The sequence below is a fragment of the Sarcophilus harrisii genome, chromosome 3 (genome assembly GCF_902635505.1).
Source record: "Sarcophilus harrisii chromosome 3, mSarHar1.11, whole genome shotgun sequence".
NCBI lineage: Eukaryota > Metazoa > Chordata > Mammalia > Dasyuromorphia > Dasyuridae > Sarcophilus > Sarcophilus harrisii.
This window is the reverse complement of record NC_045428.1, coordinates 186,673,111-186,699,804: the sequence shown is the minus strand read 5'-3', so window position 1 is coordinate 186,699,804 and position 26,694 is coordinate 186,673,111. Positions and strand designations below refer to the sequence as shown.

General features: G+C 34.0%; 1 protein-coding gene across 2 annotated transcripts; it reads right to left on the bottom strand.

The window, feature by feature from the left end:
* Positions 1-1,513: 1,513 nt before the first annotated feature.
* LOC100929144 lies at positions 1,514-24,258 on the bottom strand. Of its 2 annotated transcripts, XM_012546041.2 has the most exons (6): positions 24,111-24,258; positions 16,846-16,932; positions 9,314-9,495; positions 5,213-5,321; positions 4,585-4,632; positions 1,514-4,128 (listed from the first exon to the last, which is right to left on the bottom strand). In XM_012546041.2, the coding sequence occupies exons 5-6, from the start codon at positions 4,610-4,612 to the stop codon at positions 1,667-1,669; spliced, it is 2,490 nt and encodes an 829-aa protein (XP_012401495.1). In that variant the 5' UTR covers positions 4,613-4,632; positions 5,213-5,321; positions 9,314-9,495; positions 16,846-16,932; positions 24,111-24,258; the 3' UTR covers positions 1,514-1,666. The 2 variants fall into 2 exon arrangements, with proteins under 2 accessions (XP_012401495.1, XP_031814714.1); XM_031958854.1 differs by lacking the exons at positions 9,314-9,495; positions 16,846-16,932; positions 24,111-24,258 and adding an exon at positions 6,668-7,034.
* Positions 24,259-26,694: the final 2,436 nt, after the last annotated feature.

Here is a 26,694-nt window from a genome sequence, read left to right as displayed (position 1 = left end):
CCACCCCTCTTAGACAAATTCAGAATTTATTTGGATAATAGTCACTGATTGCACCTATTTAGGGTGAAAATAGAGAATGATGGGGAGGAAAAGATAAGTCATCCTTCATAAGCTATAAAACATTTTTGGATGTAATATTAAATATTGCTTTTGTAAGCCTTACAACTCATCTAACTATACTCCCTTCACAAAAACCAGATATCAAGTCAACAGTTATTGCCTCCCCTTTTGTAATATTAAATTTCCTGTAAATCAGGATAAAGAACAGAATCAGAAGAAAAGTTGCATTTCTGCCTATAGTAATTTTTCACCAGGGAAACGGCCAAATATAGATTAGGTTTTAAAGCAGCATCTAGTTTTCCAATTGTCACATGTTTTAACTTATAATCATCTTACCTACTCATCCATTGTTTTGTTGCTCTTGTGACTACTACTGTACAAAATCTCTAGACAGAAGAGTTTAGTCCTCCATTGAATCCTCCCCCTAGTAAAATTGCCACTGATTTTTCTGCAGCAATGAAGTGATTAAAAACAATTTCATCTGTTTTAGTGATCAAATAGCTAGTGTCCTGAAAAGGATTATAATTATATAGGGTGTCCCAAAAATGTTAATGTATTTTTAACCTTTAATGGCTATTTTAATAGCTTATTAAAATTATTAAAGCTTAAAACTGCATAAAGGATTAGCCATCTAAATAATTATAACATTCTTATTATGCTATGTGTCAGACATGATATTTAGCCCTTTCCATTTATTATCTTATTTGATCCTCACAACAATTCTGAGTGGCATGTACTCTTATTATTACCATTTTACAGATAAGAAAACATGAGGCAAACAAGTCAAGTGATTTGTTCAGAGGCGTGCAGGTAGTTATTGAGACTCCAAGTCCAAAATTCAACTCACTGGTCCACCAAGCTGTCCTGTGTTTCTAAGAATCCAGCTACTCTTTGAAATACTTATTTGTTCTAGGTTACTGCCTTTCTGATTTAAATTCTACTTCAGGAATCATTCTGGTGTAAATTATAAACACTTGGAAGTGTTTAAATGTGCTCTCAGTGATGACATTTGTATCACACACATTATCCTATAATTAAGAATGTGCTAACCAGTACCCAAGAGATATAGGTAACTTTGGACGTTTGTAGATAAAACAAGCCTAATTATATGCATACCAGACCAAGTTTCTATCTTTCTTGAGAGTTAGCAGTCAGGATAGATTAACACAATGGAGTCCGTGGTTTGGGATCTTAACAAGAAGGATAAGCTAATCTAAAATGGTACTATAACTGAAAGACATATCTTTCAACAGAGAAATGATGAATTCATGTCTTAGATTAAAACAATATGAATAAAATCTATGGACATCAAGTTCTTATCAACCCTTGTGAGGTATATAACATACAGAGAATATAAGCTATACTGCTACACTGTGTAATATGGGAGCCATTCATTCTTTCTTTATTAAAAGAGAATAAATGGGAAGAAATAAAAGGAGAAATAGCAGCTTATTACCACAAATACTTAAAAGAGTACATAACTGTCATATGAATCAATAAGCCAAATTCAATTTCTACCTGTCTGTAAAGGCCAATAATTAACTCAGAAGAAAAAACAGATTTTCACAAAGATACACCGGAAGTCAATTGCTTTAAGAATGACATTTTAATTTCCCCTCCTCTTCATATGATATCTCTCCAGAAAAGGTTTGAAAATTCCCACAGATTCTACTGACTCTTCTTTCCTCCTGGACATTTCTCCTAGTAGTAGCTCTGAACTCCTACTTGCTTTTCTTCTGGCTGAGTGCTGATGCCTAGCATGGTTATAGCCAAGCGATGATAACAGTGGAGATTCATGGGATATAAATTCTGAATGGAATGATGAAGGAATGGTAGATGAATGGGTGTGGTGGGGCACCCCAAAATTTGTGTGTGGTGAGTAAATATCAGGAGATGTCCTTTGTGGGGGGAGTTGGAGAATAAATTTAATGCCCATCCTTGTATTAGAACCAGGCACAGGTGTGGGTATAGCCAACAATTGTGCTATGGTTTGTCCATTCATTTTATCCACATGAGGACAACCATCTGGAATCCAGGAAGCACAAAGGACACAGACATTATAACTCGCACAGAGGTGTGATCCAAACCGATGATTACTACTTTCCTTCATCCTCTTAAGAAGAATTTGCTTTCGGATGTCATTTTTAATTTCCTTCTGAGGGATAGAACTTATGATGCTGTTAACAGTTCTACTATGGACAGTACCACCCTTAATTATATATGGCCTAATATAATTAAAACACCATGAAGATTCTCTATTATTTATTGCCTGGTTCTGATATTTGGGAATGGATACAGCCTTACCTTGTTTGTCTGGATATGCCTTGGCAGAGTGGTAAAGATGTGAATGACCTTGTGCAGAAGAGAGAGAATCTCTTATAGACTCCAACTGCTCATCAAAGATTGGTGTATTTATTTGTCTATGTTCAAAGCTCAATGGAGATGTTTGCTGAAAGTCAAACTCTGAAGAAGGTGTGTCTGGATGTTTGGGCCATGTAAAATGTGTGGTACAGTATTTGGGAGCCTGTGTAGGTTTGAGCCATTGTTTAAGGAATGGAGATGAAGTTTCTTGTGTGTTGTCCAGAGGAGATGTAGATTGTTGCTCAAGACTTGAATAAGGAGCAATCTGACTGTTCTGGGAAGATATGTCCCTGGGGTTATTGTCTAGAGGAAATATGACCCAATTTGTGGGTTTTGAAGGAAGTTTAATCTCCTGGCCAGAATCTGATTTATCTTTCATCAGGAAGTCGGAATCTGATGACATTTCATCCTGCTGTTCAGGTCTTGGGTCATATTTCATGCAGTCGTCAATACTCGGTCTAAATTTGATTTTGTGATTTAGATCTGAAGCAAAATGAACCTCTGCTTTAGAACCTATTGTATCCTCTATTTGCTGCTGATCAACATCAAAGGTAGATTTAACATGGTGAGTAGGAGTCAGTAGACACTTAGCATTTTGATCTGGCTCAAGTTCATCATTACTTTGGTAACTGAGGCTCAGAGGAATCTCCGTATCCTTTTTGGAGTCAAGAAGAAATTTATCTCGGTACTCTGGATCTAGTAGAAGTTTCTTAAGTGAGACTTGGTAATCAGGGAGTAACTTTGTCTCAGTCTCATGACTTTTTGATCTTAGTGGATGTATAATGCAATGTTTGGCATCTGGAGATTTGAAGCACTGATTGAACTTTAGTCTACTTTGAACACTGTCTATCATCCGATCAGCATATAATAGAGGACTTTCCCTATGATATCTGCCTGATTCACCACTGGTTTTAGAGCAAGGATCACGGTATATCAGTGGTGTACCTTTGGCTCTGTAACTGAAGATCTTTAATGGTAATGGGGAGCTTATGCTCCTTTCATAGTGCTTCAGTGATTGGGATACTTTAGACTGATGATTATAGGATGAAAATGGAATAATTGTGGCTTTGGTCCCATAGTCTAAGGATAAAGAACTTTTAGTTTTGGCTCTCGATCTGCAGGTTCTACAAGATGTAACCTCATTCTGATAGTGAGGGGAAGAAGAAATGGTGGTCCAGTGATTGAGGTGTCGTGCATTTTCAGCCCAATGATCAAATCCTTGAGAAATCCTAGGAAGGTGCTCTTGGTCCAGTGAAGCCTTATTCCACAGGTCAGGGCTAGATGGAGAAGTTATCCACTTTTCTGAGCATGGCAAATCTATGACATCAGCAGTCTTTACCCTAGAATCAGAAAATGGCAAGGATGGAATTACGTTTCTAGCCCAATGTTTAGGGCATGATGAACGTGTGGTTGTAGGTTTAGTAGGGCACTGATGACCAAGATGGGGTAAGGATACAGCCACTGTCGAATTCTTGGCATGCGATAATTGTATAGCTGAGCCCTGGTGTTTGAAGCATGATGAGGGAGCAGATGTGTTCTTGTAGCCAGGATGGGACAACACCTTGATTTTGGCCTGGTTTTGATTTAAGTGTGGTATCATCAAAGGCTTACAATGATGTTGTTGTGTATTTAGTGGTAGAGTCCAATATGAAGAACATGGTGATATATCCACCTTGGCCCGGTGATTTCCAGAGAGTTCAACTGAGGCTGTTGATAAGAGAGATGATATGAGTGAGGGTAAGGTAATATACATTCACCAAAGTAAATAATGCTATGTGAGCAGAATTTATAGAAAGAGCAACTGAGAAGTTGGGAGAAAGTGGAACTAATACAAGACTTTTTAGTGAGAATTTTCAGAGTGCTTTCTCATATGTGAGGTAGGCTGGGTTGCTATTATCTTATCCTTTTGATAGATGGGAAATTGAAGTTCAGTGAAGTTAAGTGCATGCTGCAGAATCACATGATTAATAAGTGGAAAGGATAGGACCAGAACTTTGATCTCAAGATTCTATCAGAATTCTTTTTGTCATTGTCTTGAAGATCACTAACTATAGAGGATAAACGTCAGATAGATCAGTCAAAATAAATGGGTCCATGGATTCACAGGGAAAATGGGGACTGAGTAAGAAAATATGAGATGAGTACCAAATATTAAATTCTCACCATTTGGCAAAATTCTCCTTCTTCTCATGGTGCTGTTGGATGTTTTTCCTTGAGAAAATATTTTTAATTAATTCAAGTGAATCTCCATTAGCCCTCCCATGCACAAAATTCAATTTGCTGGGGATGCATGTTCCTTTGACCTAGTTGCACTAAGCCCAAACAACTTTTAAAAAATTCTATTTCTATTGTTCTTATCTCTGCTTTTTGATAATATAGTCTGAATGATATCCTCATCTTTCCCACAAACGAGAAATAGGTAAAGCTGGTCAGTGGCCTTCTGCCCATCCTGCTTCCATTCTTAATCATCCTCATTCAAAGGGAACTGGATTTGTTTTTGCTTGGCTCCAAAGGGCAGAACTAGGAACTATTTGGAAGGAAGATTTTGCTTTGATATAAGGGAAATACTCCCTCTATAATTAAAGTTATCTTACATTTAATGGGTAGCCTAAAGAGGGAAGGTATTACATTGTTATTACATATATTTTTTGTTGAGATATAGTTTTAGACAATTAAAAACAGGACTGAGAAATGGTCATTTTCTCTGCCTTTCTACACAGAAACATTCTGAAGGGCCCTGATGACATTTTCCCCTTTAGCTTCTCAGTTCTCATTTCAAATTATTTCTCACCAATAGGAATTCCAAGAACAGGAAACAGAATATTCTAGATGCTCCAAGGATCAGGAACCAAGAGCAGTTCAGTTCCAAGTGGTGGTGATGATGGTGGTACCAAGCTTCCCTAATCGGGATAATGTATAATGGATTAATAAATTTTTTATAAAAATTAAACAACCAAGAAAAATCAGTCTGTCCAAAATACAAAAAATGTTTTATGAATAGATTATGCTCTAAGATGCAGGAAAAAAAATAGAAATGCTTCCTCAGAAAGCTAGGACTGAGCTTTTGTTTGTGGTCTTATTTGTTCCCTAACTACTCTTGACCTCTGTTCACATATTTTTAAACTACTGGTTTTAGTTTTCCGTGTTTACTTCTAGTCAGAGTTGCCTCATTCATCTGGAAGGGCCTAGATAGTACAGATTCATAAATAACATTATTTAACAGGTCCTGCTGGTACATAAAACAATAATAACTTGCATTTATGCATAGCATTTTAAGATTTGCAAAACACTTTTTTCTCACAACAGAGGTTGTGTGAGGTTTTACATATAATGAAACAGTGCCTAAAAGATTAAGGGATATGCCTATCCACAATCATATGGATAGTGCTTTGAGAAAGTTTTTGAAGTCAGCTTTCTAATCTCTATAACTTTCCATGTTTTTTCTCATAGTACACAAATAGCTATGCCTGTATCAAAATCTTTAATTTCCTACTGGACTATACTGTTTTCTCCAAAAAGATCATTCAATTCAAGATGATATATTTCTTGAAAAGCGCTAAATGCTTGAGTTTTTTAAATTCAAATTTAGTTTTTATTCCTCTGGAAGGTATAAACCTTAGACCTAGAAAGTCTCTGAGAGGTGGGACTATCTCTTATTAAAATTTGAATATCCTATAGTTCCCAGCATAGAACCTCAAGCATTTATTAAACAAAAAAAAAAGAAGTTAATATTAGCCAATATCACCCTGGCTAAATTTTTAGCCAGAAAAGAGTATATATGTAGAATCTTATAGGGGCTTTCTGTTGAATATTGGAAAGAATATAAAAGAATAGAGAAAAACAGCAATGTTTCATGCCAAAATTTCCTCTCCCTTGTAGGGAATGGAATTCATATAAACAGTTTATTTTTTCTTAAATCAAGTAAATATAAAATTAGAATGTGAGACAACAACCCAGTAGAAAATTTTCTTTTCCTTTGTCCTTATCTAGAAAATATCCTATTTGTTACTGTAATATATACAACCATAGCAGTCAGTGTCCATTATAAAAGTAGTACACTACATTTTAAGATTATCTATTCAGAATTCTAGTATCCTAGTATTATAGATTTGGAACTGAAAGGAGTCAAAACCTCTTTACCATATAAATAAGAAAATAGACCCCAAAAAGTGAAGTGACTTGCCCAAAGTCTCACCAATCATCAATGACCAAGAATAGATATAAATTTACAGAATTTACGTAATACCCAATAAATTCCTTTTGTCAGAGCCAAGGTTTTTAGAGAACCTAGCTTCCTTCTTCTTTCTTCAGCTCCTGGTGATTCCAATTCCCATTACATTTAGAACCATCTGCAGTCATCTTCTAAATCTGACCACTGGACCTAGATGACTCTAGAGGAGAAAGTGAGGCAGGTGACCTTGCACAATCCTCCCTTACTTAAATCCAATTCACTTGCATGTCATGATGTCACCTCCATAATGTTATAGTCGTTTTTGAAAATGGATGACGAACAACCACCTCTGTGAGTAGGAGTACAAGCTCTGCCACTGGAGACTCAACTAAAACTGACGAGTTGGACAATACAGCTTTCTTTCTTTCTCTTTTCTTTCTTTCCTTCTTCCTTCCTTTTTTCCTTTCTTTCCTTCTTTCTTCCTTTTTCTTTTTTCTTTCTTTCTTTTCTTTTTCCTTCCTTCTTTCCTTTCTTTCCTTTTCTCTGCTTCCTTCTGTTCACATAGAGTATTATCCCCTTATCTGTGGATGCTCTGCCCAAAGCAAAGTAAATTTTAATTGTTGAAACCTCTCAAGATATTTTGGCATTTACTGACGAAATTTCTTTCTTAATAACCATACCTTAAACTCTGATAACTTTGGCTTCCATTTATTATCCAACAAAAGGTCCCAGACCAAACTCCAAATGGTCATTGTTTGAACCCTGATTGCCTCAGAGTGAATATAAAAAACAGTTGTTTCCATTTTGGCCAAAAACTCTAAGGGTCTTCCCCTTCCAGATTGATTTTTTTTCTTTTTTTTTTGACTAGGTAAAAGAGGCCATTCTTTGCTTCAATTTTTATCTAGCCTTAATCACTGAATGGGTATTGCCTCTGTCAAACTGAGATCAGTTAAAGATCTTACTGTATCCAGGGCCATCTCCAGTTGTCCTGGTCTATATCTTGCTAATGAACCCAGATGTCTCTTGAGAAAAAGGTGAGGTTGGTGACTTTACACAGCTCTCCCTCACTTGAAGCCAATTCATTTGAATGTCCCAACACCATCTCCCTGCTGTCATAGTCCTCTTCCAGCATAAAGGACAAACAGCAGTGATTCCATCTGATTCCTAGGGTTTGTTCTTGTGTTTGTCAGACCATTATCTCTTTTGTTTCTTCTATTTCTGTCACACTAAGAAAATGTCTATCATATTTGCTCCTGGTGACTTCTATGGTGCGAACCTCTTTACTCTTGTGCCACATTCATTCTAAAGGTCCATTCACCAACAAGAACTTCAAGAACAGAAGAATAATAGGATATTTAAATACAAATCAGGAAGCTGAATCGTTTTGGTTCTAAGTGATCTTGATTAGTACAAACTTCCTTGATATCCTCCCCTCCAACTCCTAACTAATGTGTGACATCCCAGATAATCACACCTGCTTAGTCTGTGCAGTTTATAAGATTCCAAGCTGTGCTTTCCCAGGTATTTGTGTTTCCAAACAAAACAAAGGACCGTATTATTATTGTTATTATTATAAATAATAAGCAACTAGGAAAAAATAGCTAGTAATCCCACACAATCATACTCTTCTCTTGAGTGAAGTGTTTCTGAGATGGAGAGATAACCAAATGCTCTTCTTTAGATATTTATTCAATGATTGAATTTTTTAAGTTGCCCACCCCAGATAAATTACCTGTGGTCACTTTGAGAATACAATACAAAGGTTATGTAACCATCTACATTTTATTTCTTCATCTATATATATAAATGCTAGTCAATATAGGAGCTGGCTCAGAAAAGACCTTTTTTGAATACAGGATAGAAACAAGAGGCCAGTTACTAAGATCAAAAGAAATCAACAACAACAACAATTAAAAAAAAAAACAACAATCATACAAACAAATCTCACTACCAATAAAATCCTGAAAAAGCAAGAAAAAATGATCTCTTACTTGAGCCCATATTGCAATTTGAATTCTATACTTTTGACTATGAAGCCAAGTAATGGTCACTGGAATTTCAACAATATGTCATTTACTACCACAACTATCACCACATCTTTACTACTATTTTCTTTTGACTCCTACTGCTATAGCTACTATTGCTGCTTCAAATTCTGCTACTGCTGTTCCCACCACTTCTACTTCTACTACTCAATTACTACTACTACTACTACTATTTCTGCTACTATTACTATTGTTGCTCCTGTTGCTGCTATTAATATTAATGCTACTGTCTTTTTTTTTTTTTTTTGGCTTCAGGCTTCCTAAAAATATATGCATACATTATCTCATTAGAACTTGATAATAACTTTGTAAATCAGTCTTGACCATAAAAGTCCCCAAAATGATTACTTAGATATGGAAATAAATTAATTATCCCATCACTGAGATTTAGATAGATGATAAACTATGCATAATTTCTAACTCTAGGAGATATTTGCCTGTATCCTTCAATGATTTCATCCTAGTGATTCTATCCAAAGTTCTAGAGATCTTCCTTTGGTTCTTTTAATAAACTAGAAATACAAATGTAGAATTCTGTTCTATTCTGATTCATTAATAAACTTTCTTCCTTATGTTAGTCATACAAGTCATTAACTTTGAATTTCATCCTACTTTTTATGCAAAAATCATTATCTATCATTTGTCACCATTTACTATATATTATAGGTCAACCTACCATTCTTCTCTTATTCTTACAATTCACAGCCATTTAGTAAAGAGACTATTGGTGTTAAAGAGATGGGCTTCAGTGGCACTGTGCTTTGGTGATCATTGAAAATGCAGAGCAATTTTCCAGATATGATCTTGATTGATTTCTTCTTTCTCAACTCTGAATCCATCATTTTCCATCTACAGCACCTGTCCAAGATAGACATAAATATATTTATAAATAGACAAACAGATAGATAACTAGATTAGATAGATAGACAGATAGATGGACAGACAGATGGATGGACAAACAGATAGACATACAGAAAGATAGATAGATAGATAGAAAAAGTAACTTGAATTAGTGAGTTTTTCCATTTCTAGTGTCCAGTGGTTCAGATATAAGACCTCCAGAAAGTACAATCAAATATATCAAGTAACCCATCTCCTAATTAGATCCTAGCCTGTGTGTCCAGAGCCTAGAAGAAAGCAGGGTTGACTGAGTTGACAATATAAAAGTGAAACAGACCTAACCACCTGCAAAGAAATGCAACAGATATCCTACTTTTGCACCAGTATAGTAGTGAACTGTGCTTCTGTTAATTTTTTTTTTTGGGGGGGCGAAGTAGTATAGAATTAGGATCAACTTTTTTGTTGTTATTGGAAAACCATACTGACTATTTTAAATGATTTCTGTTAAGTCTTTTAGACTGACTGTGCCAATTCAGAAGACAATAATTATGTCTATGGATACTTAGCTTTTTAAAATATGGTAGTATTCTTAAGAAATGTAACCTAAAATAATTTCGTTGCTGCAAACTTAATGACAAAGTAGGACAAAGGCACCGGTGAGATAAGTAGTAATGAAGATTGTTATAATACTTCTCTTTTGCATAAAACTTTATGGTTTTCAAAATACAAAATATGACATTGTGGGACTCACTGGGTATTTTTGCCAAGTTAGTGGATTAAGAGGTTGAATTTCAGTCTTACTATATCACTATATCTTGAAATCCACCAAATATCTAATGAAAAATAAAGAAAATGATAATTCCTAATAAAAAAAATTAAAAAAAAAACTGACTCACTAAATTAAGTTGTCCTCAATAAACTTTATTCTCTATCTCACCAAGCCATTATTTTTGAGTTTTGGCTAGAGTAACATACATTGTCTTTTCAATATTTCCTCTAAGCAATTACTCAGTATGACCCCTTTCCCCTACCATCTTCCCCTGCTTCTACATCTTAATGGAAGTGGTAACCCTGTACTCTCCAAATCTTGCAACAGAGAGTATCAGTATACTGTGTATTGGAAAGAGGCTTAGAAGCACAGATCCAATTACTATGTCATCTACTTCAAAGAAAAATATTTTTATTTATCAAGTGAAAATGGGATAATCCCAGCTGTTTCTTCTCTCCCATCAAGAATATATGGTACTGCATAAGATAGTTTACCTCTCAGACTTGTGGAGAAGGAAGGAATTTGTGACCAAAGAAGAACTAGAGATCATTATTGATCACAAAATAGAAAATTTTGATTATATCAAATTAAAAAGCCTTTGTACAAACAAAACTAATGTAAACAAAATTAGAATGGAAGCAACAAACTGAGAAAACACTTTTTACAGTTAAAGGTTCTGATAAAGGCCTCATTCCAAAATATAGAGAGAATTGAATCTAATTTATAAAAAAATCAAGCCATTCTCCAATTGATAAATGGTCAAAGGATATGAACAGACAATTTTCAGATGATGAAACTATTTCCACTCATATGAAAGTGTTCCAAATCACTATTGATCAGAGAAATGCAAATTAAGACAACTCTTGAGATACCACTACATACCTGGCAGTGAGATACCCACTACACAGCTAAAATGACAGGAAAAAATAATTATGAATGTTGGAGGGGATACAGGAAAATTGGGACATTGATGCATTGTTTGTGGAATTGTGAATGAATCCAACCATTCTGGAGAACAATTTGGAATTATACCCCAAAAGTTATCAAACTGTGCATACCCTTTGATCTAGCAGTGCTACTACTGGGCTTATACCCCAAGGAGATACTAAAGAAGGGAAAGGGACCTGTATGTGCCAAAATGTTTGTGGCACCTCTGTTTGTAATGACTAGAAACTGGAAAATGAATAGATACCCATCAATTAGAGAATGGCTGAATAAATTGTGGTATATGAAATTGTTCTGTAAGAAATGACCAGCAGGATGAATACAGAGAGGCTTGGAAAGCCTTACATGAACTGATGCTGAGTGAAATGAGCAGAACCAAAAAAAAAAAGAAATGAGCAGAACCAGGAGATTATTATACACTTCAACAACAACAAAGTATGAGAATGTATTCGGATGGAAGTGGATTTCTTCGACAAAGAGAAGATCTAATTCAGTTCCAATTGATCAATGATGGACAGAATCAGCTCCCCCAGAGAAGGAACACTGGGAAATGAGTGTAAACTATTTGCATTTTTGTTTTTCTTCCCAGGGTATTTTTACCTTCTGAATCCAATTCTCCCTGTGCAGAGAACTGTTCAGTTCTCCATACATATATTGTATCTAGGATATACTATAACTTATTTAACATGTATAAGACTGCTTGCCATCTAGGAGAGGGGATGGAGGGAGAGAAAGGAAAAATTGGAACAGAAGTGAGTGCAAGGGATAATGTTGCAAAAAATTACCCATGCATATGAACTATCAATAAAAAGTTACAATTAAAAAAAGGGAAAAAAAAGAATATATGGGACTAAACACTCACCATAACCTTTAATCTGAGGAGATTATTAGAGTCAACAAGTCTTATTGTTCTAAATGGAAGAAAATGAGTGGTAGTGGATAGGAAGAGGAGCCCAACAATATAGAATTTAACATAGCATTATGTGGAATAGAGGGGAAGGAGAAGATGGTAAGAAGGCCAAGAAAAGGGGGGAGGATTAAATATAAACTCAGTTCCATTTAGATAAAGTAGCACTGAAATTCACAAAGAATGAGAGTATGGGGGAAGCTAGCAAGCAATGTAACATATATATATAAACTAGAAGTACCCACGTAGAATGCTGTCTGTTCTATTCTGATTCATTATTTTTAGTCCTTATTTTAGTCATACATGTCAATAACTTTGAATTTCATCCTACTTTTCATGCAAAAATCATTCTCATTTATCACCATTTACTATATATTATAGGTCAACCTACCATTCTTCTCTGGTCTTTAGGATTATTTGTAATTTTTATTCTTACAATTCACAGCCATTTAGCAAAGAGAATATTGGTGTTAAAGAGATAGGCTTCAGTGGCATGGAATATATAAATATAAACCCCATAAAGTGAAGGATAACAGGATAGCAGGATAGCAAATCAGAAATTGGTGATCAAAAGAAAAGATATGCAACAAATTCTATGGAATCTCCAGTAATAGTAAAAGCAATGTAAAGCAACTTAAGAATGAGCTGGAAGAGAATTTTTTTAAGTAATTATGGACATTAAGGCAGAAATCAGAATTCTCAAAAAAGAAATGTTAAAGGAAAATAAAGAATATACCACAAAAATTAGTTCAGTTTAAGCTACTAAAATTATTATTATACTAAGATTTTGGAACATCCTATATTCTCAGCAGGGGGGCAGGGTGAAAAGAGATATTTGGAACTCAAAAACATAGAAGAGGAATAAAATTTGGTAGAAGGAAATCAAAACATGAATCGGTATAAAATCCAAGCATGTGACTTTGAAAACAGGATGAACAAAAATATTAAAAGAAATAATAGCATATTTCAGGAATTAACTCAACAAAATTGTTCTGAGGGGTTGGAAACAGAAGAAAATGTCCATAGAATCCATGAGACCATGGACAGAGAAAAAAAATCCAAGTTTAACTCCCAAGGAAACATAATGATAAGATACCATAACTTTGTAGTCAAAGAAGTATTTCAGGATACAGAAAGCAAGCAAATAAGTTTATATCATCCAGGGCTGTACTTTGTCTTTAACAAACGGAAGAACAAATTGGAATATAATCTTACAAAATGTAAAGGAGATTTGTTTCTACTCCTCAAAATAGCATATTCCATAAAGCTAAATCTAATTATCAATGAGAAGATATGGATTTTCAGTATAATTAAGGACTATAAATTATTTCTTGAAAATAAACTTTGATTGAGTTGAATACTTGATAGGAAACACTTCAAAAAGAGAAACATATAGATGTAAATTAAAAAGAATAAAGAAGATGAAATCAAGCAAAGAAATTAATGCTGTTTTGATTCTAGATGTAGACATGGCTATTTTATTGTAGATTAAAGAATAGGAAAAAAACATAGAGGGACAAAAAGACTAAAAGAGGTTTTAAAAATTAAAATATAGAGAAGAAGCAGATAAAAAAATTTTTAACATGTAGGGTGGGAAGTAAAATGATGAGAGTCACAAAAACTTTTAGAGGAAAAGCAAAGCTCTTGTCTCTCTCCTCCAGAAGACTTAGGGTGAATAAAATTGCTAACTATTATGTTCCATAAATGAGTTATCAGATTTTAGAGCAACCCAGTAAGTAAAAAACGTAAGGGTGGCAGTGAAGCAAACAAATACAATCTGGGAAAAACTGACACACTCAATATCATTCAAGTAAAGAGAGGGGGTATTTGGGTAGGATAAGGAGGAATTCTGAATATTTGGGCAGAGAGAGAAGTGAAGGTCTGAATATTTGGGCAGAAATGAAGGAAGGAAAGAAGGAAGAAAGGAAGGAAAGAAGGAAGGAAGGAAGGAAGGAAGGAAGGAAGGAAGGAAGGAAGGAAGGAAGGAAGGAAGGAAGGAAGGAAGGAAGGAAGGAAGGAAAGAAGGAAGGAAGAATGGAAGGAAGGGAGAGAGGGAAGGAAGGAAGGAGAGAGGGAGGGAGAGAAGGAAGGGGAAATAGTCATAAAAGTTGATACAAGAAACTTGTGAGAGAAAAGTAATGAGATGAAAGAGGGTCTGCAAGATGAGTTTAGAATGGATCGATTTACATGAATGAAACATACCAAAGGGATCAAAAGCTGACATGTAAAAGGAAGAGGGGAAAATCAGAAAAAAAAAAAAAATGGATACAAAACAAATAAGTGGAGGAAAAACTACTTATAATCTTATATATGTTTTGTGTGTGATTTAAATTTTTCTTTAAGATGAAAGAGTATGGAAGAACAGATTAAGAAAAAAACAAGGAATTTTTGTATTAAATAAATATACTAACTCTACATAGTCTATTAGATATATTTCCTTCCCTCCACTTACAAAGTCTTTACTATAATTGAGGCCTTATCACCTCTCTTCTAGATTATTGCAATAACTTAAAACATTTATTTGTCTGTCTGATTTTAGTCTCACCCTGCTCCCCCCCCCAATATATCATCCATATACCTGCCAAACTAATATTCTTATAGCAAATCTGATTATGCCCTGTGCCTACTTAAAAATTTTCAGTGGCTCTATATTACTTATAGAATAAAATATAAAATCCAAAGATTTTTTTAATCTTCCACGTTTTATTTTCTGCTAAACTTTTCTTAGCTAATTTTATGTCATTCACCATTACCCTCTGTTCCAGTCACACTCGCCTGGTAACTATTCCTCAAGTACAACACTGTCTCTTTCATGGGTGGAATGCTTTTCATTCTCATCTTCACTGACCAGAATTTCTAGCTTCCTTCAAAATATAGCACATAAGCCTCTTTCTGCACAAAGTCCTTCCTGATCAATCCAATCTTTAGGGCTTTTTTATTGAAATTACCTTGAATTAATTTGTCTTTATTTTCTGTTGATTTATCTGTGTATGTATTATAAATCCCTAGAAGAAATGGAAATTCCTTGAGAAAAAGGAGAGTTTTTTTTTTCCCCTTGATATATAACGTTGCCTAGCACTTAGTAAGCAGTTTCTAAAAGTTTGTTGAATTGAAGTAGACACACAACAAAGCAAAAATCAGGACCAGGAACAATATTTATTATTTATCATATTATTCCAAAAAAGAAGGAATTTTAATTATGATTTTAGGTAAGAAAACAATATAATCTGATATCAGAAATAAGAAATGGAAAATGCATTATAGTTAAAGATACAAGATCAATGAAATAATATTATCATTAAGTACATACACACACATACAAACAACAGCACAAGCTTCATAGTATTTAAGAAAAAATTATCAAATTATAAAAAGCCATACTTTCATAATAATTAGGAAATTTCAATATCTATTATTTATAACTAGATAATTTTTTAAAAGATAAACAGGGAAAATATAAATTTAAAAGATTGTTAGAATAATTATCAAAAATATTTTTAGAAATTTCTCTTTTTAGAATATGAAATAATTCACAAAATCCATGTTGTAGCACATAAAAATATAAATATTTGAAAAAGGCAGAAAAGCTGATCATATATTTCTAAAACATAAAACAGTAAAAAAAAATTATAGAGGAAACATAAACCTAAATGTAGCCTAAGTAATGTCAAATCACTAATGATAAAATGTATATGTGTATATATTATATACATCAATGTGCATATATGTGTGTATTTACATATATGTATAATTAATAACGAGTAAACAAAGCCGAATGTTTATAATCCAGCTAAAATCTCAAAAATTTCTGAAAATATGTATAATAATAAAATGGAGGGGCAGCTAGGTGGTACAGCAGATAGAGCACCAGCCCTGAAGTCAGGAGGACCTAAGTTCAAATCTGGCTCAGACACTTAACACTTCCTAGCTGTGTGACCCTAGGCAAGTCACTTAACACCAAATGCCTCAGGGGAAAAAAATGGAAAAAGAAAATAATAAAATAAGCATACATTTTAAAAGAAAAGAAGAAAATATAGAGAAAATAGCCACTTCCCCCCAAAATTCTGAAATTAGGGAATAAACTGGAAAAAATAGAAATAATATAGTGACAAGCAATAAAAAGAGTTGTATTTTGTAAGATTAACAAAGGTTATGCGCCAATAGTAAAATTTTTTTAATTATATGCTAAGAAACCAAGAATTATGAGAAACATATGATTTATGTACAAAAATATTAAAAACTCCAAATATCAAATAAGAAATAAAGATGGTTTTTAAAAATTCAACACTAGAAAAAGAGGGGGAGAGAGAGAAGAGGAAAAGAGATAGAAGGGATGCAAAAAGGGAGAAGAGAGGAAGAGAGGGGAAGGGAAGGGAGGAGAAGGGAAAGGAGAGGATGAAGAGAGAAGGGGAGAGGAGGAGAAGGGAAAAAAGGAAGAGAATAAAAGAAAAGAAAAGGAGAAGAGAAAGAAAAGAAAAGAAGGGAAAGGAGAGGAGAGGAGAGAAGAGGGGAAAGGTAAGGAAAGGCAAAAGCAAAGATAATTCTTCTTTATAAGGCCAAGTTTGAATAACTCCACATATCAGGCTAATAAAAAGGAGCAAAGAATATAAAAGTTCTAACATTGTTAGTTGGCTCAGTAAAAGGTCTTCAGAGAGTTCACCCAGGTATGGAAATCCAAAATGTTATCTGACCTCATCCACTGAAGCAATTGTTCCAGGGACAACTCAGGTTTCTATTTATACTTTACCTGCAACCACTTTAGATTCCTGGTAGAGGAGGTCCAACCAGAGCCCTTCACAGTTATCTCCTACATAGTTCTGTCCTTTTCCATCATCTGTTGAATGAAAATAAAGAAAATCACATAACCTCAACTGTTCTGAGTAAGCCCAATACAAGCATTTATTATACAACCTCAACTTGAGTTTTCAATACTGCTAAGTAATCCAACTCTATTGTTCAGCCTTTCTTTTTGAAGAGGACCAATGACATCATGATGTTGTGCTCCAAGTACAATGTGTTTGACTGTGGCTAATCAGTGCAATGTGATTTCAGAAGGCTCAAGAAGTCCTTTAGAACTGGGATAGAGATGTCTCTTGATTTGTACAGCTCACATTTCCTTTGTGCTACTGTGATTCTGCCTTGCCTGTAGTACACAGTGACTTCTTTGGTGCCAGGGTCCCAGGTCTCACAATTAATACTAAAGTTTTCAGAGACCTTGACAGTGTCCTGGTACTGCTTCTTCTGACCACCATGTGAGCACTTGCTTTGTGTGAGTTCTCTGTAAAATAATTTTTTTAGGTTACATGCATTTAATATCTGGGTTACAGAATGGCCAGTCCTTTGGAGTTGCTTTCTTTGAAATAGAATTTGGATACTTGGTAGCTCAGTTTGACAGAAAATTCCACATTATGGATGGTGTGGTACTAGCTGGTGGAAGACGTCTGTTTTCTTGGTATTGATTGTTAAGCCAAAATTAGCACAAGTGGCAGAGAATTAAACCATATTCTGTTGCATCTCAGACCAGAGGCTACACTGAATGCAAAATTATTTGTAAACAAAAAGTCATGTACCATCTCTCCCTCCATTTTGGTCTTAGCTTGCAGCCTTTTCAAGTTAAAGTACGGTGTAGTAGCTAACTTTGGTGCTGTTTTCATCCTCATCAAAAACATCTGACAATATGGTGGAAAAAATCATGCTAAAATGCATGAGAGTAAGTACACAGTCCTGCTTTACTTCATTGATGACTGGGAAAACATGGAATGATTGTCCTTCATCCAGAATTCATGCAAATATGCCATCATGAAAATGAAGTACAATATTTGTGAACTTTTCCAGATAACCAAATTTTGCCTTGACTTCACAAGTCCTCATGACTGAGAGTATCAAAAGCCTTGTTCATATCAATGTATAAAGATCTCTATTCTGCTCCTGGCATTTCTCCTGGAGTTGTTAGATCAGTAAACACCATGCTGACTATTCTGCAGCCCTTTCTGAAGTCACATTGACTCTTGGATGACCATCTTCCAGATGAAAAATCAATCTATTAAAGAAGTCTCTGGAAAGAATCTTGCCAGCAGTAACTAAGAGGAACCTCCTTCTATGATTGTCAGAGGATAGTTTCTTTCCTTTTTCTTTATAAAGATGGGCAATGAAGATATCCTCGATCTCTTGAGGGATAACTTTTCATATAATCCAGAGGATTTGTTATTTTCTTTATGAGCAGTGAATCTTCTGTCTTATAGAAATTTCTGCTGTACCTCTCTTATCAACTCACTCTCCACAACAGATGTTTCATAATTGTTTATCCCTCCCATGGCTTTTTCTCAGCCTACTTTTCTAGCAAAGAAACTTGCCTCAGATTTTACAGGAAGAAAAAAAGCCATTCATCATGATATCTCTCTTCTCCCTTCTGCCACTATTTCTTCTTTCAGCCCTTTCTCACATGACAAAATGACCTTACTTCTTATTCCTCTACATCAAGTAATCCCATTATCCCATCTCTTCTAGCAGACTTCTCCTCTTGTCATCCCTTGTCTCTCACTTATTTGTAATCTCTTCCTCTCCACTGATTCATTCTGTATTGCCTATAAATGTGTTTATAGCTTACCTGTCTTGATAAAAAACCTCCACTTCATTCTTCCTTTCCTGCTATTGTACTTTAGTCATTAGCCCTTTGTCACCATTTCCTCAAAAAAGATTATCTACATCAGGTGCTCTCCACTTTACCCTCACTCATTTCTTAACCCCAGTCCAACTTTGGACTTTTTATCTTTTCAGAGCAACTTCTCCTTGCTAATGATTCCATAGTTGTCAAATCCAAAAGCATTTGACATTGCAGTTGTTTTCTTTTTTTTATTTCTGAGACAATTAGTGTTAATTTCCAAGGGTCATAATTAAGTGTTTGAGTTGGATCCTCATGACTCCAGGGCTAGTCCTCTATTCACTGAACCACTTCTGTAGCCTTTGACTAATGTTCACTCTATGCTTTCAGGACATCATTTTTTCTTGGTTTTCCTCCTACAACTCTTAACTGCTCACTCTCTGTCTTCTTTGCTTTCTTCAGACCATACCCTGTAACCCCAGATGTCCCTCAAGATTCTGTCCTGAAACCTCTTCTCTTCTCAACAGTGTCCTGTTGACTCTTCCACAAATAAGACATTCCATCTCAGCTCTGGGCATTCTCTCAGGCTGTCCCTTCATACCTGAAATGATCTTTCTCTTCCACTCCAACTACTAACCTCTCCGACTTCCCTAAAGTTCCAACTGAAATCCCATCTTATACAGTAAACTTTTCCTATCCCCTCTTAATTCTAATGCCATCTCCTTATTTCCTATTCTTCCTGTTTATCATAGTTTATTTTGTATATATTTACTTATATGTTGTCTCCTCTATTAGACTGCAAGCGCCTTGAGAATAGGAATTAATTTTGCTTTTTTTTATCCCAGAGTTTAGCATAGAGCCTGATTGATTTATCAATTTATCAATAAATTCTTATTGATGGTCTGTCTGCTGTTAAATATTCAATGCTTTTTGAATGCCTCATTTCTTTCCAACATCCAACATCCTAAAGAGATCATAAAAGAAGGAAAAGGACCCACGTGTTTGCAGCAGCTCTTTTTGTAGTGCCAAGAGACTGAAAACTGAGTGGATGTCCATCAGATGGGAAATAGCTGAATAAGTTATGGTATATCAATGATAAACGGGTTACTTTCAGTCTGGAAATATTTACATGAACTGATGCTGAATGAAGTGAGTAGAATCAGGAAAATATTGTACACAGTAACATTTTTTGGTGTATTGGTTTTTTATCTTGTGATTTTTTCCCTTTTGATCTGATTTTTTTCTTGTACAATATAACAAATATGGAAATATTTTTTAAAGGATTGTATATATTTAACATATATCAGATTGTTTGCTGCCTTGGGAGGAGGAAGGTAGGGGAAGAAGAGAAAAAAACTAGAAAGACAATGTTTACAAAAAGGATTGTTGAAAACTATCTTTACATGTATTTGGAAAAATAAAATACTATTGAGAAATTAAATAATTAGAAAAAAATTATTATACATACCAGTATAATCTAAAAACAAAAAAGATTATACTATATACCTATATTAAAATATATTTATTGTTATTTCAACTGCTTTACTAAGCAGTAGTTTTATAAGAGTAAATAATAGCAAAATTTATTTAGATGAGCAAAATTCTGGAATCTCAAGAAAATAGATGGAAAGGAACCAAGTCATTACTGAATTTCTATATGATATGATATGATATTATTTCTCAAAACTATTTAACAATGGACAAAAAAATAGAAAAATGCATCAGTGGAATGAAATAAATAAGCAAATTATAGAAGCAACTGAACACAGTTGCCTAGTTTAAGGTAATCCAAGAACATTAACTGTTATATAAAGGAGTCCTTATTTGAAAGGGACTCTGCAAGGATGGCAAAGTAGGTCAGTAAATTTCAAACTATCCTATTTCCCCCACAAACAGAACAAATTTGTGCCTTAGGGGAAACAGACAGGTGAAAAATCAAGATGACTTGGGCAGAACAGGGATCCGTGTGGCACAACCCAAGAAGATCTAAAAAAAACTCCAGGCTGGGGATTAACCAGTGTGAATTGCAAACACCTCCTGGCTAGTGGGGCACTTTGTGGCTGGCTGGGTTTGATGACTGAAGCCTGGACAAGAGGCTTTTATTTTTATTTCCCAAACAGCTTGAGGAGTCAGGATTTGAGCCCAAGAAAACTGAGGGAATCTTCACTGATTAACTGAGACATGGTTCTGTACTAGAAGGAAGTAGCACACTTGGTGAGTGCAGAACTAGGGGGAGGGCAAGGATGCTGCTGGCTGGGGACACTTACAGGAGGGTGGAGCCAGGTCAGAAGTGAAGATAGAGGTACCATCCCCCCCACACCATGATTACAGTGCTTACACTATTACCTCTCATTAAAAAAAATGAAAGAAAGAAAAAGAATTGTCAAGGAAGAAAGAATCCAACCATAAAAACTTATTGAAATTAATTCGGGGAAGACTGTGTTTCATCTTAAACTGAAGTAAAATAAAACAAAAAACAAAAAACTTGTTTCCCAAAAAGGAAGTTAAATGGTTCTCTGCTCTCGGAGAAAAATGTATAGAAAAACTCAAAAAAAAAATTTAAAAATCAAATAAGAGACATTGAAAAAAAAATCCAAGAAAAACAAGATTATGAAAAAATTAACCAACTAGAAAAAGATATACAGAGTATTAAAGAAAAAAAATAATTCTTTAAAAAATTAGAATTGGGCAAAGGGAAGCCAGTGCTATAAGAGACCAAGAAATAATAAAACAGAATATAAAGAATGAAAAAAATAGAACAGAATTTGAAAATATAAAAAAGAACAGATTTGGAAAACAGATCAAGAAGATAAAATATGAGAACAATTTGGTCTACCTGAAAATTGTAATTAAAAAAAGAACCTTTACATAATAATGCAACAAATAATCCAAGAAAATTATCCTGGAATTATAGTACACAAGGGGAAAGTAGGAAAAAAAAAAAAAAAGAAATCCACCAATCACCACATCAAAGAGATCCTTTGTAGAAAACACACAGCAATATTGTCGCCAAACTTTAAAACACCCCAATCAAAGAGAAATTTTGCAAGAAACAAACAAAAATTCAAATATGCTGGGTTTATAATTACATTTGTACAGGACTTTAATAACAACCACAATGAAATACTGTAAGTTCTGGAATCATGTATTATCAGCAATTAAAAGAACTAGGTTTGTGACCAAAAATATCATATCCAGGAAAATTATCCATAATATTGAATGAAAAAAATGAACATTCAAAAAACTTGCAGATTTTCAGGACTTTCAATTAAACCCAAACTCAATAGAAAATTTAATATATGAGACAATATTCAAATTAATTTCAAGGAACTTAACATGGAAAAATTGTTTTAAGTCTTTTATGTGGAAATGCATACCTTATATTTAAGATAGACATCAGTAATTGGGTAGCTCAAAAGAAAATTGGGGCAGAGTTGAGTATGATCTGACTCTAAAAAGCAAAACTGGAAAAAGGTAAAAATAATGTTATACAAATGAGGTACAGAGGAAGAAGAGACACAAAGGGGAAAAGAGGGCATGTTAGTTCTGAAAACTTCTCACATCAGGAATGGGTTAAATAGGCAATATAATATGCCATGGACAGTATAACAGCTTCCAAAATCTATAAAGAAATAAGGAGAAAGGAATGGGGGGAGGGAAGTGAATAAGGTAAGGTATAGAAGAATGTGCAGATTAATGGCAGTGGGACAAGGTGTATAGATTAATGGGCAAAGGATAAAATGGGAAGAAAAGGGTTGGGGAAAAAGATAAAGGAGAAATGCATAAATGGGGAGGGGAGGTTAAGTAATAGACAAATTAAAGAGCAGAATTAAGTGGAAGAATCATCAAGGAACAGTACAACAAGGATCAGAAGCAGAATTTACTGGAAAAAAAGTAGGACTAATAATCACAGATCTTAGACAAAGTCAAATTTAAAGATTCAATCAAGAGAGAAATCTACATTATATGTCAGCCAAATTATTATTGTTTTAGATGCATGTTTACAAACCAGTAAATGTATATATGTCTGAGTATATGTAGGTATATATTTATGTAGGTCTGTGTTTATGTGTGTATATGTGTGTGTATAGACACATGTATGTGTGTGTGTGAATTTGTGGGTGGGTATGAATACACACACACACATACACATATTATATATATATAATTATATCTGTTCTTAACTATAGTCTGCTATGAGGAGGTGGGGAGGATGAAAGAGGAAAAAAGAATAAAGCAAAAAGTACTCAGTAAAGAACAAAAAAGTAACCTATAAGGCAGCAAAGAAAAGATGGACACTCATGAATATAATTTTTCTGTTATTATATATGCTTTCTTGAAATAGAAATTTGTCATTACACATTTTGAATTTTCCTGGTGTTCTGCTGAGCACATTACAATACTTTGTTTTGGTTTTTTTTTAATTTTCTTTTTCTTTCTTATTTCTATTCTCTTTTTTCTCCTTTTGTATTTAGTTCAATAATTTTTTTAAAAAATCAAATAAATAATAGTTTTTTTAACTCCCTTATTTTCCAAAATATTTGACTATAATATTAAATACCTTTATAAATTGAAATACTGAAGTAACATGGAATGTTCTTGTCTACAATATGAAATTTTCTTTATCAAGATCAAGGAAAATAATAAATTTATTCTTCATTCCTTTAAATCGGGAAAAGGAATAGGACTAGAAGACAAGGATTCATCCAGAAGAATACAGCCTAAATTACTCCCAGATGGACAAGAGCATAGATGAAAATGTAACAGTAATGGTTATAGTTAATGAATCAATACTGTGCTTTCAAATACATATATTGTAAATAATTTTGTACCTTTAAGGGCTAAGATATACTACAAAAGACTCAGAAGATAAAGTTTTTATCCTTGAGACTTGTACAATTTGGGAAGAGGAGGTGATAAAATAACATGAAAACTTCAGAGATCAAATATATTTTTTAAATTATTAAATATTGCAAGCTGAATCAACATGTGATCAGAACCAAATAGAGCAGACCAGGAAATGGTACAAGGGGGAAAAGGTACTATCATATGCCTTCAAATAAAAATAAAAGTCCTAAGCTTAGGATTTGGAAGGGATTATTTCCTTAAGAGGAAAGGAACTATTTCCCTGCATGGCAGAGAAGCTGAGCTTAGTCACTCTGGTTTATATGAAGCATGTATCTGGGAAGTCAAGCAAATACCTGTTTTCTACATATAATCATACCTGTTAACATTTGCATAGTGTTTTGTTTTGCTTTGCTACTTCCAAGTATTTGCCCCTGTATTATGTTCATATCATAGAAATGATAGAGATAGTGCAGGAATTACTCTATTCACTTTATAAATAAGTCAAATGACCTAGCAAAGTAAAGTCAAGAGTCAGAACTAAAGACTGCTAACTAGAAACTTACCTTCCTTCTAGACTATGCTGTCTTTCAGGGGTCTTAATCTATCTGGAGATTAATCTTCCAGACAGAGGTGAGGGGCTACAGTCAGATTTTTGGATCTCTGAGAAGATAGGGATAAGGAAACATGTATATAAGACAGGCACATAATCACATTGGAAGGTTACAGTTGGTAGTTGGGTTCCATGACTGTTGGAACCTGGAGAATGTTGTGGATTTTTTTTTTCAAGTGGAAAACAGTAATAGCAGAAACAAAGCTGCACTTTGATCCTATGTTGTTTTATTTCTAAGGCCACATGATTCTTATGTCCATTCATTCATTCATTCAATAAGCATTTATTAAGTATCTTCTCTGTGCTAGAACTTTGAGGTGTATGACAAAGGTGAGAAGTTTGTATAATGAAAGATCACTAATTTCATATTTTTTATATGAAGGGGATACAGAATGATGGGAGAAAAGGAGGGTAGCTTTATTGTTATTTGTTGGTGTCAATTTTCATCATGATATTAACCTATATATATATATATCTATATCTATATCTATATAGATAGATAGATAGATAGATAGATAAGCTTTACAATTTGAAAAGGAATATGTGTGTATCCTTATAATGACCAATGAGGTACATATTTGTTTTGGCATTATTATTGTTATTTTTATAATTGATAAGATGATAATTATAAAATTTGCCTTTAGTCTTAAAATTTTATATGCTCCCTTCAAAGAAACAAGATATTAAAGGATCAAAACATTATCCTTGTCTGAAGTGTTAAGTTTTCATATATATATCAAAGAAAATAGTTAATTCCTATTTGATTCTTTTAAACTGGGAAGAGGAAAAGGATTAGAAAGAAGGTAAAAATTCATCTGGAAAAATATGGACAAAATTATTCCCCAAATGGACAATTTCATGGGTGAAAGTGCATTAATAGTGAAAGGAATAGCATATAAAGGGAGTACCCTAGATAAGGAGTAGTTTTGAATGGATTAAAGAGTTTTTATTCTCTATGGCTCATTATATATAATACATTAGTCTCAGAAATACCTTCCAGTCCATAATTCCTCTTTTTGTTTCCTATTGTCACAACAGATGAAGCCTAAAGCATTTTCACCTAGTTTGAAAACACTTTCTATAACTTTATTTTCTTTTCCAAGTCTCTTCCTTATTAGGAAGCAGCTATCTCCTTATTACCAAGTATCACAATTGTGCTTTCAGTTAAGAAAGAGAAATGTACATAATAGGAAGCATCTCTCATTGTGGGAATCATAACAATAGCACTTTTCATATTCAAGAAATAAACTTCAGTGAGTCATAGGGAGAGGATCACTGTGAATTCTTCTCTAATATATATTTAATGAGTTAAAAAGGGAAAATATAATTTAATAAACAGAATTTCACAAGAAATCTCAAATTTTACCATAATGCCAAATATGTATGTATTTATTTGTTTTATTCAATCAAGTTAATATAGAATAGAGATTCCTCAATCCTCTGCATTTTATATGCATTAAAATGCATTCTTTTATTGAATATTTATTAAATGTTTATTATAAGATACTATGAAATATACACATGCATACATGCAAGCAAAGCAGCATCTCATACATGAATTATGGCATAGTCAGAAGTGATCTTGAGAGGGAATGAAATATTTATAGTAACCACCTTGTCAGATACCACTTAAGTCAAATCAAGATACATGGTAGTAGAGGAGTAGGTGCTCCCGGCTTTAGAGGTTTTTATACCTCAGTTCTTGTTATATCTTTTCAATTAATATTCCTTTGTAAAAGCCAATTAATGTTTCTCTATTAGTGATATTGGAGAGATAACTAGTTTATATTGGATAACAGCAAACTGATGGTAATAATGAGTGAATGATATTGGATAAAACATACTAGATGAATAATTGTGAAGTACTACTAGAAAAAGTCATCTCCAACACTAGAACTTTTAAGAGAAGTAGTGTTATTTTGTCCTTTTTTAAAAAGAGGATTGATGACTTCATGTGGCAATATTTTGACTTGTGCATAAAGTGGACTTCAGTGAGGCAGTATTGCAAAAAAAATTGTCAGCCTCTCTATTCTAGAGTCATCCAACTCTAGAAACAAGACAAAAGTCAAGATAACTAGAATGCACTGTATGATCTTGGCATCTTTGATGTCTGATCAAATTTTAAGCTGTCGATACCACCTGCTTCAGCTATCTTCATGGCTGTTCCTTCCACCAGAAGGAAGTTTTCACATGCTTAAGGTAGACATGTCCCTATCTCACTAGTGGATTTAAGGCTTGTTGGTTACACTTAACTTGGTTTAGCCCACCTGACAAAACAGTTTTACTGAAGTATGGCTTCCTGCATGATACTCTCATAAGTGAAAGTTGGATGAAGTGGACAGCAATGGTGGATGAGCAGCCCTGAAAAGAGCTCACACCAGAGGTGCTAGTCTGCCCTGAACACTCCATAATAATGCTCTTCTGGAAACTATCAAGCATCTTGAGTACTGCATTTTGAGGTTTTTATATTTTCAGAAACTTATTGCCTTAATCTCAAAGTACACAAAAAAGGTTACTTGATCCAAATGAATATCTTT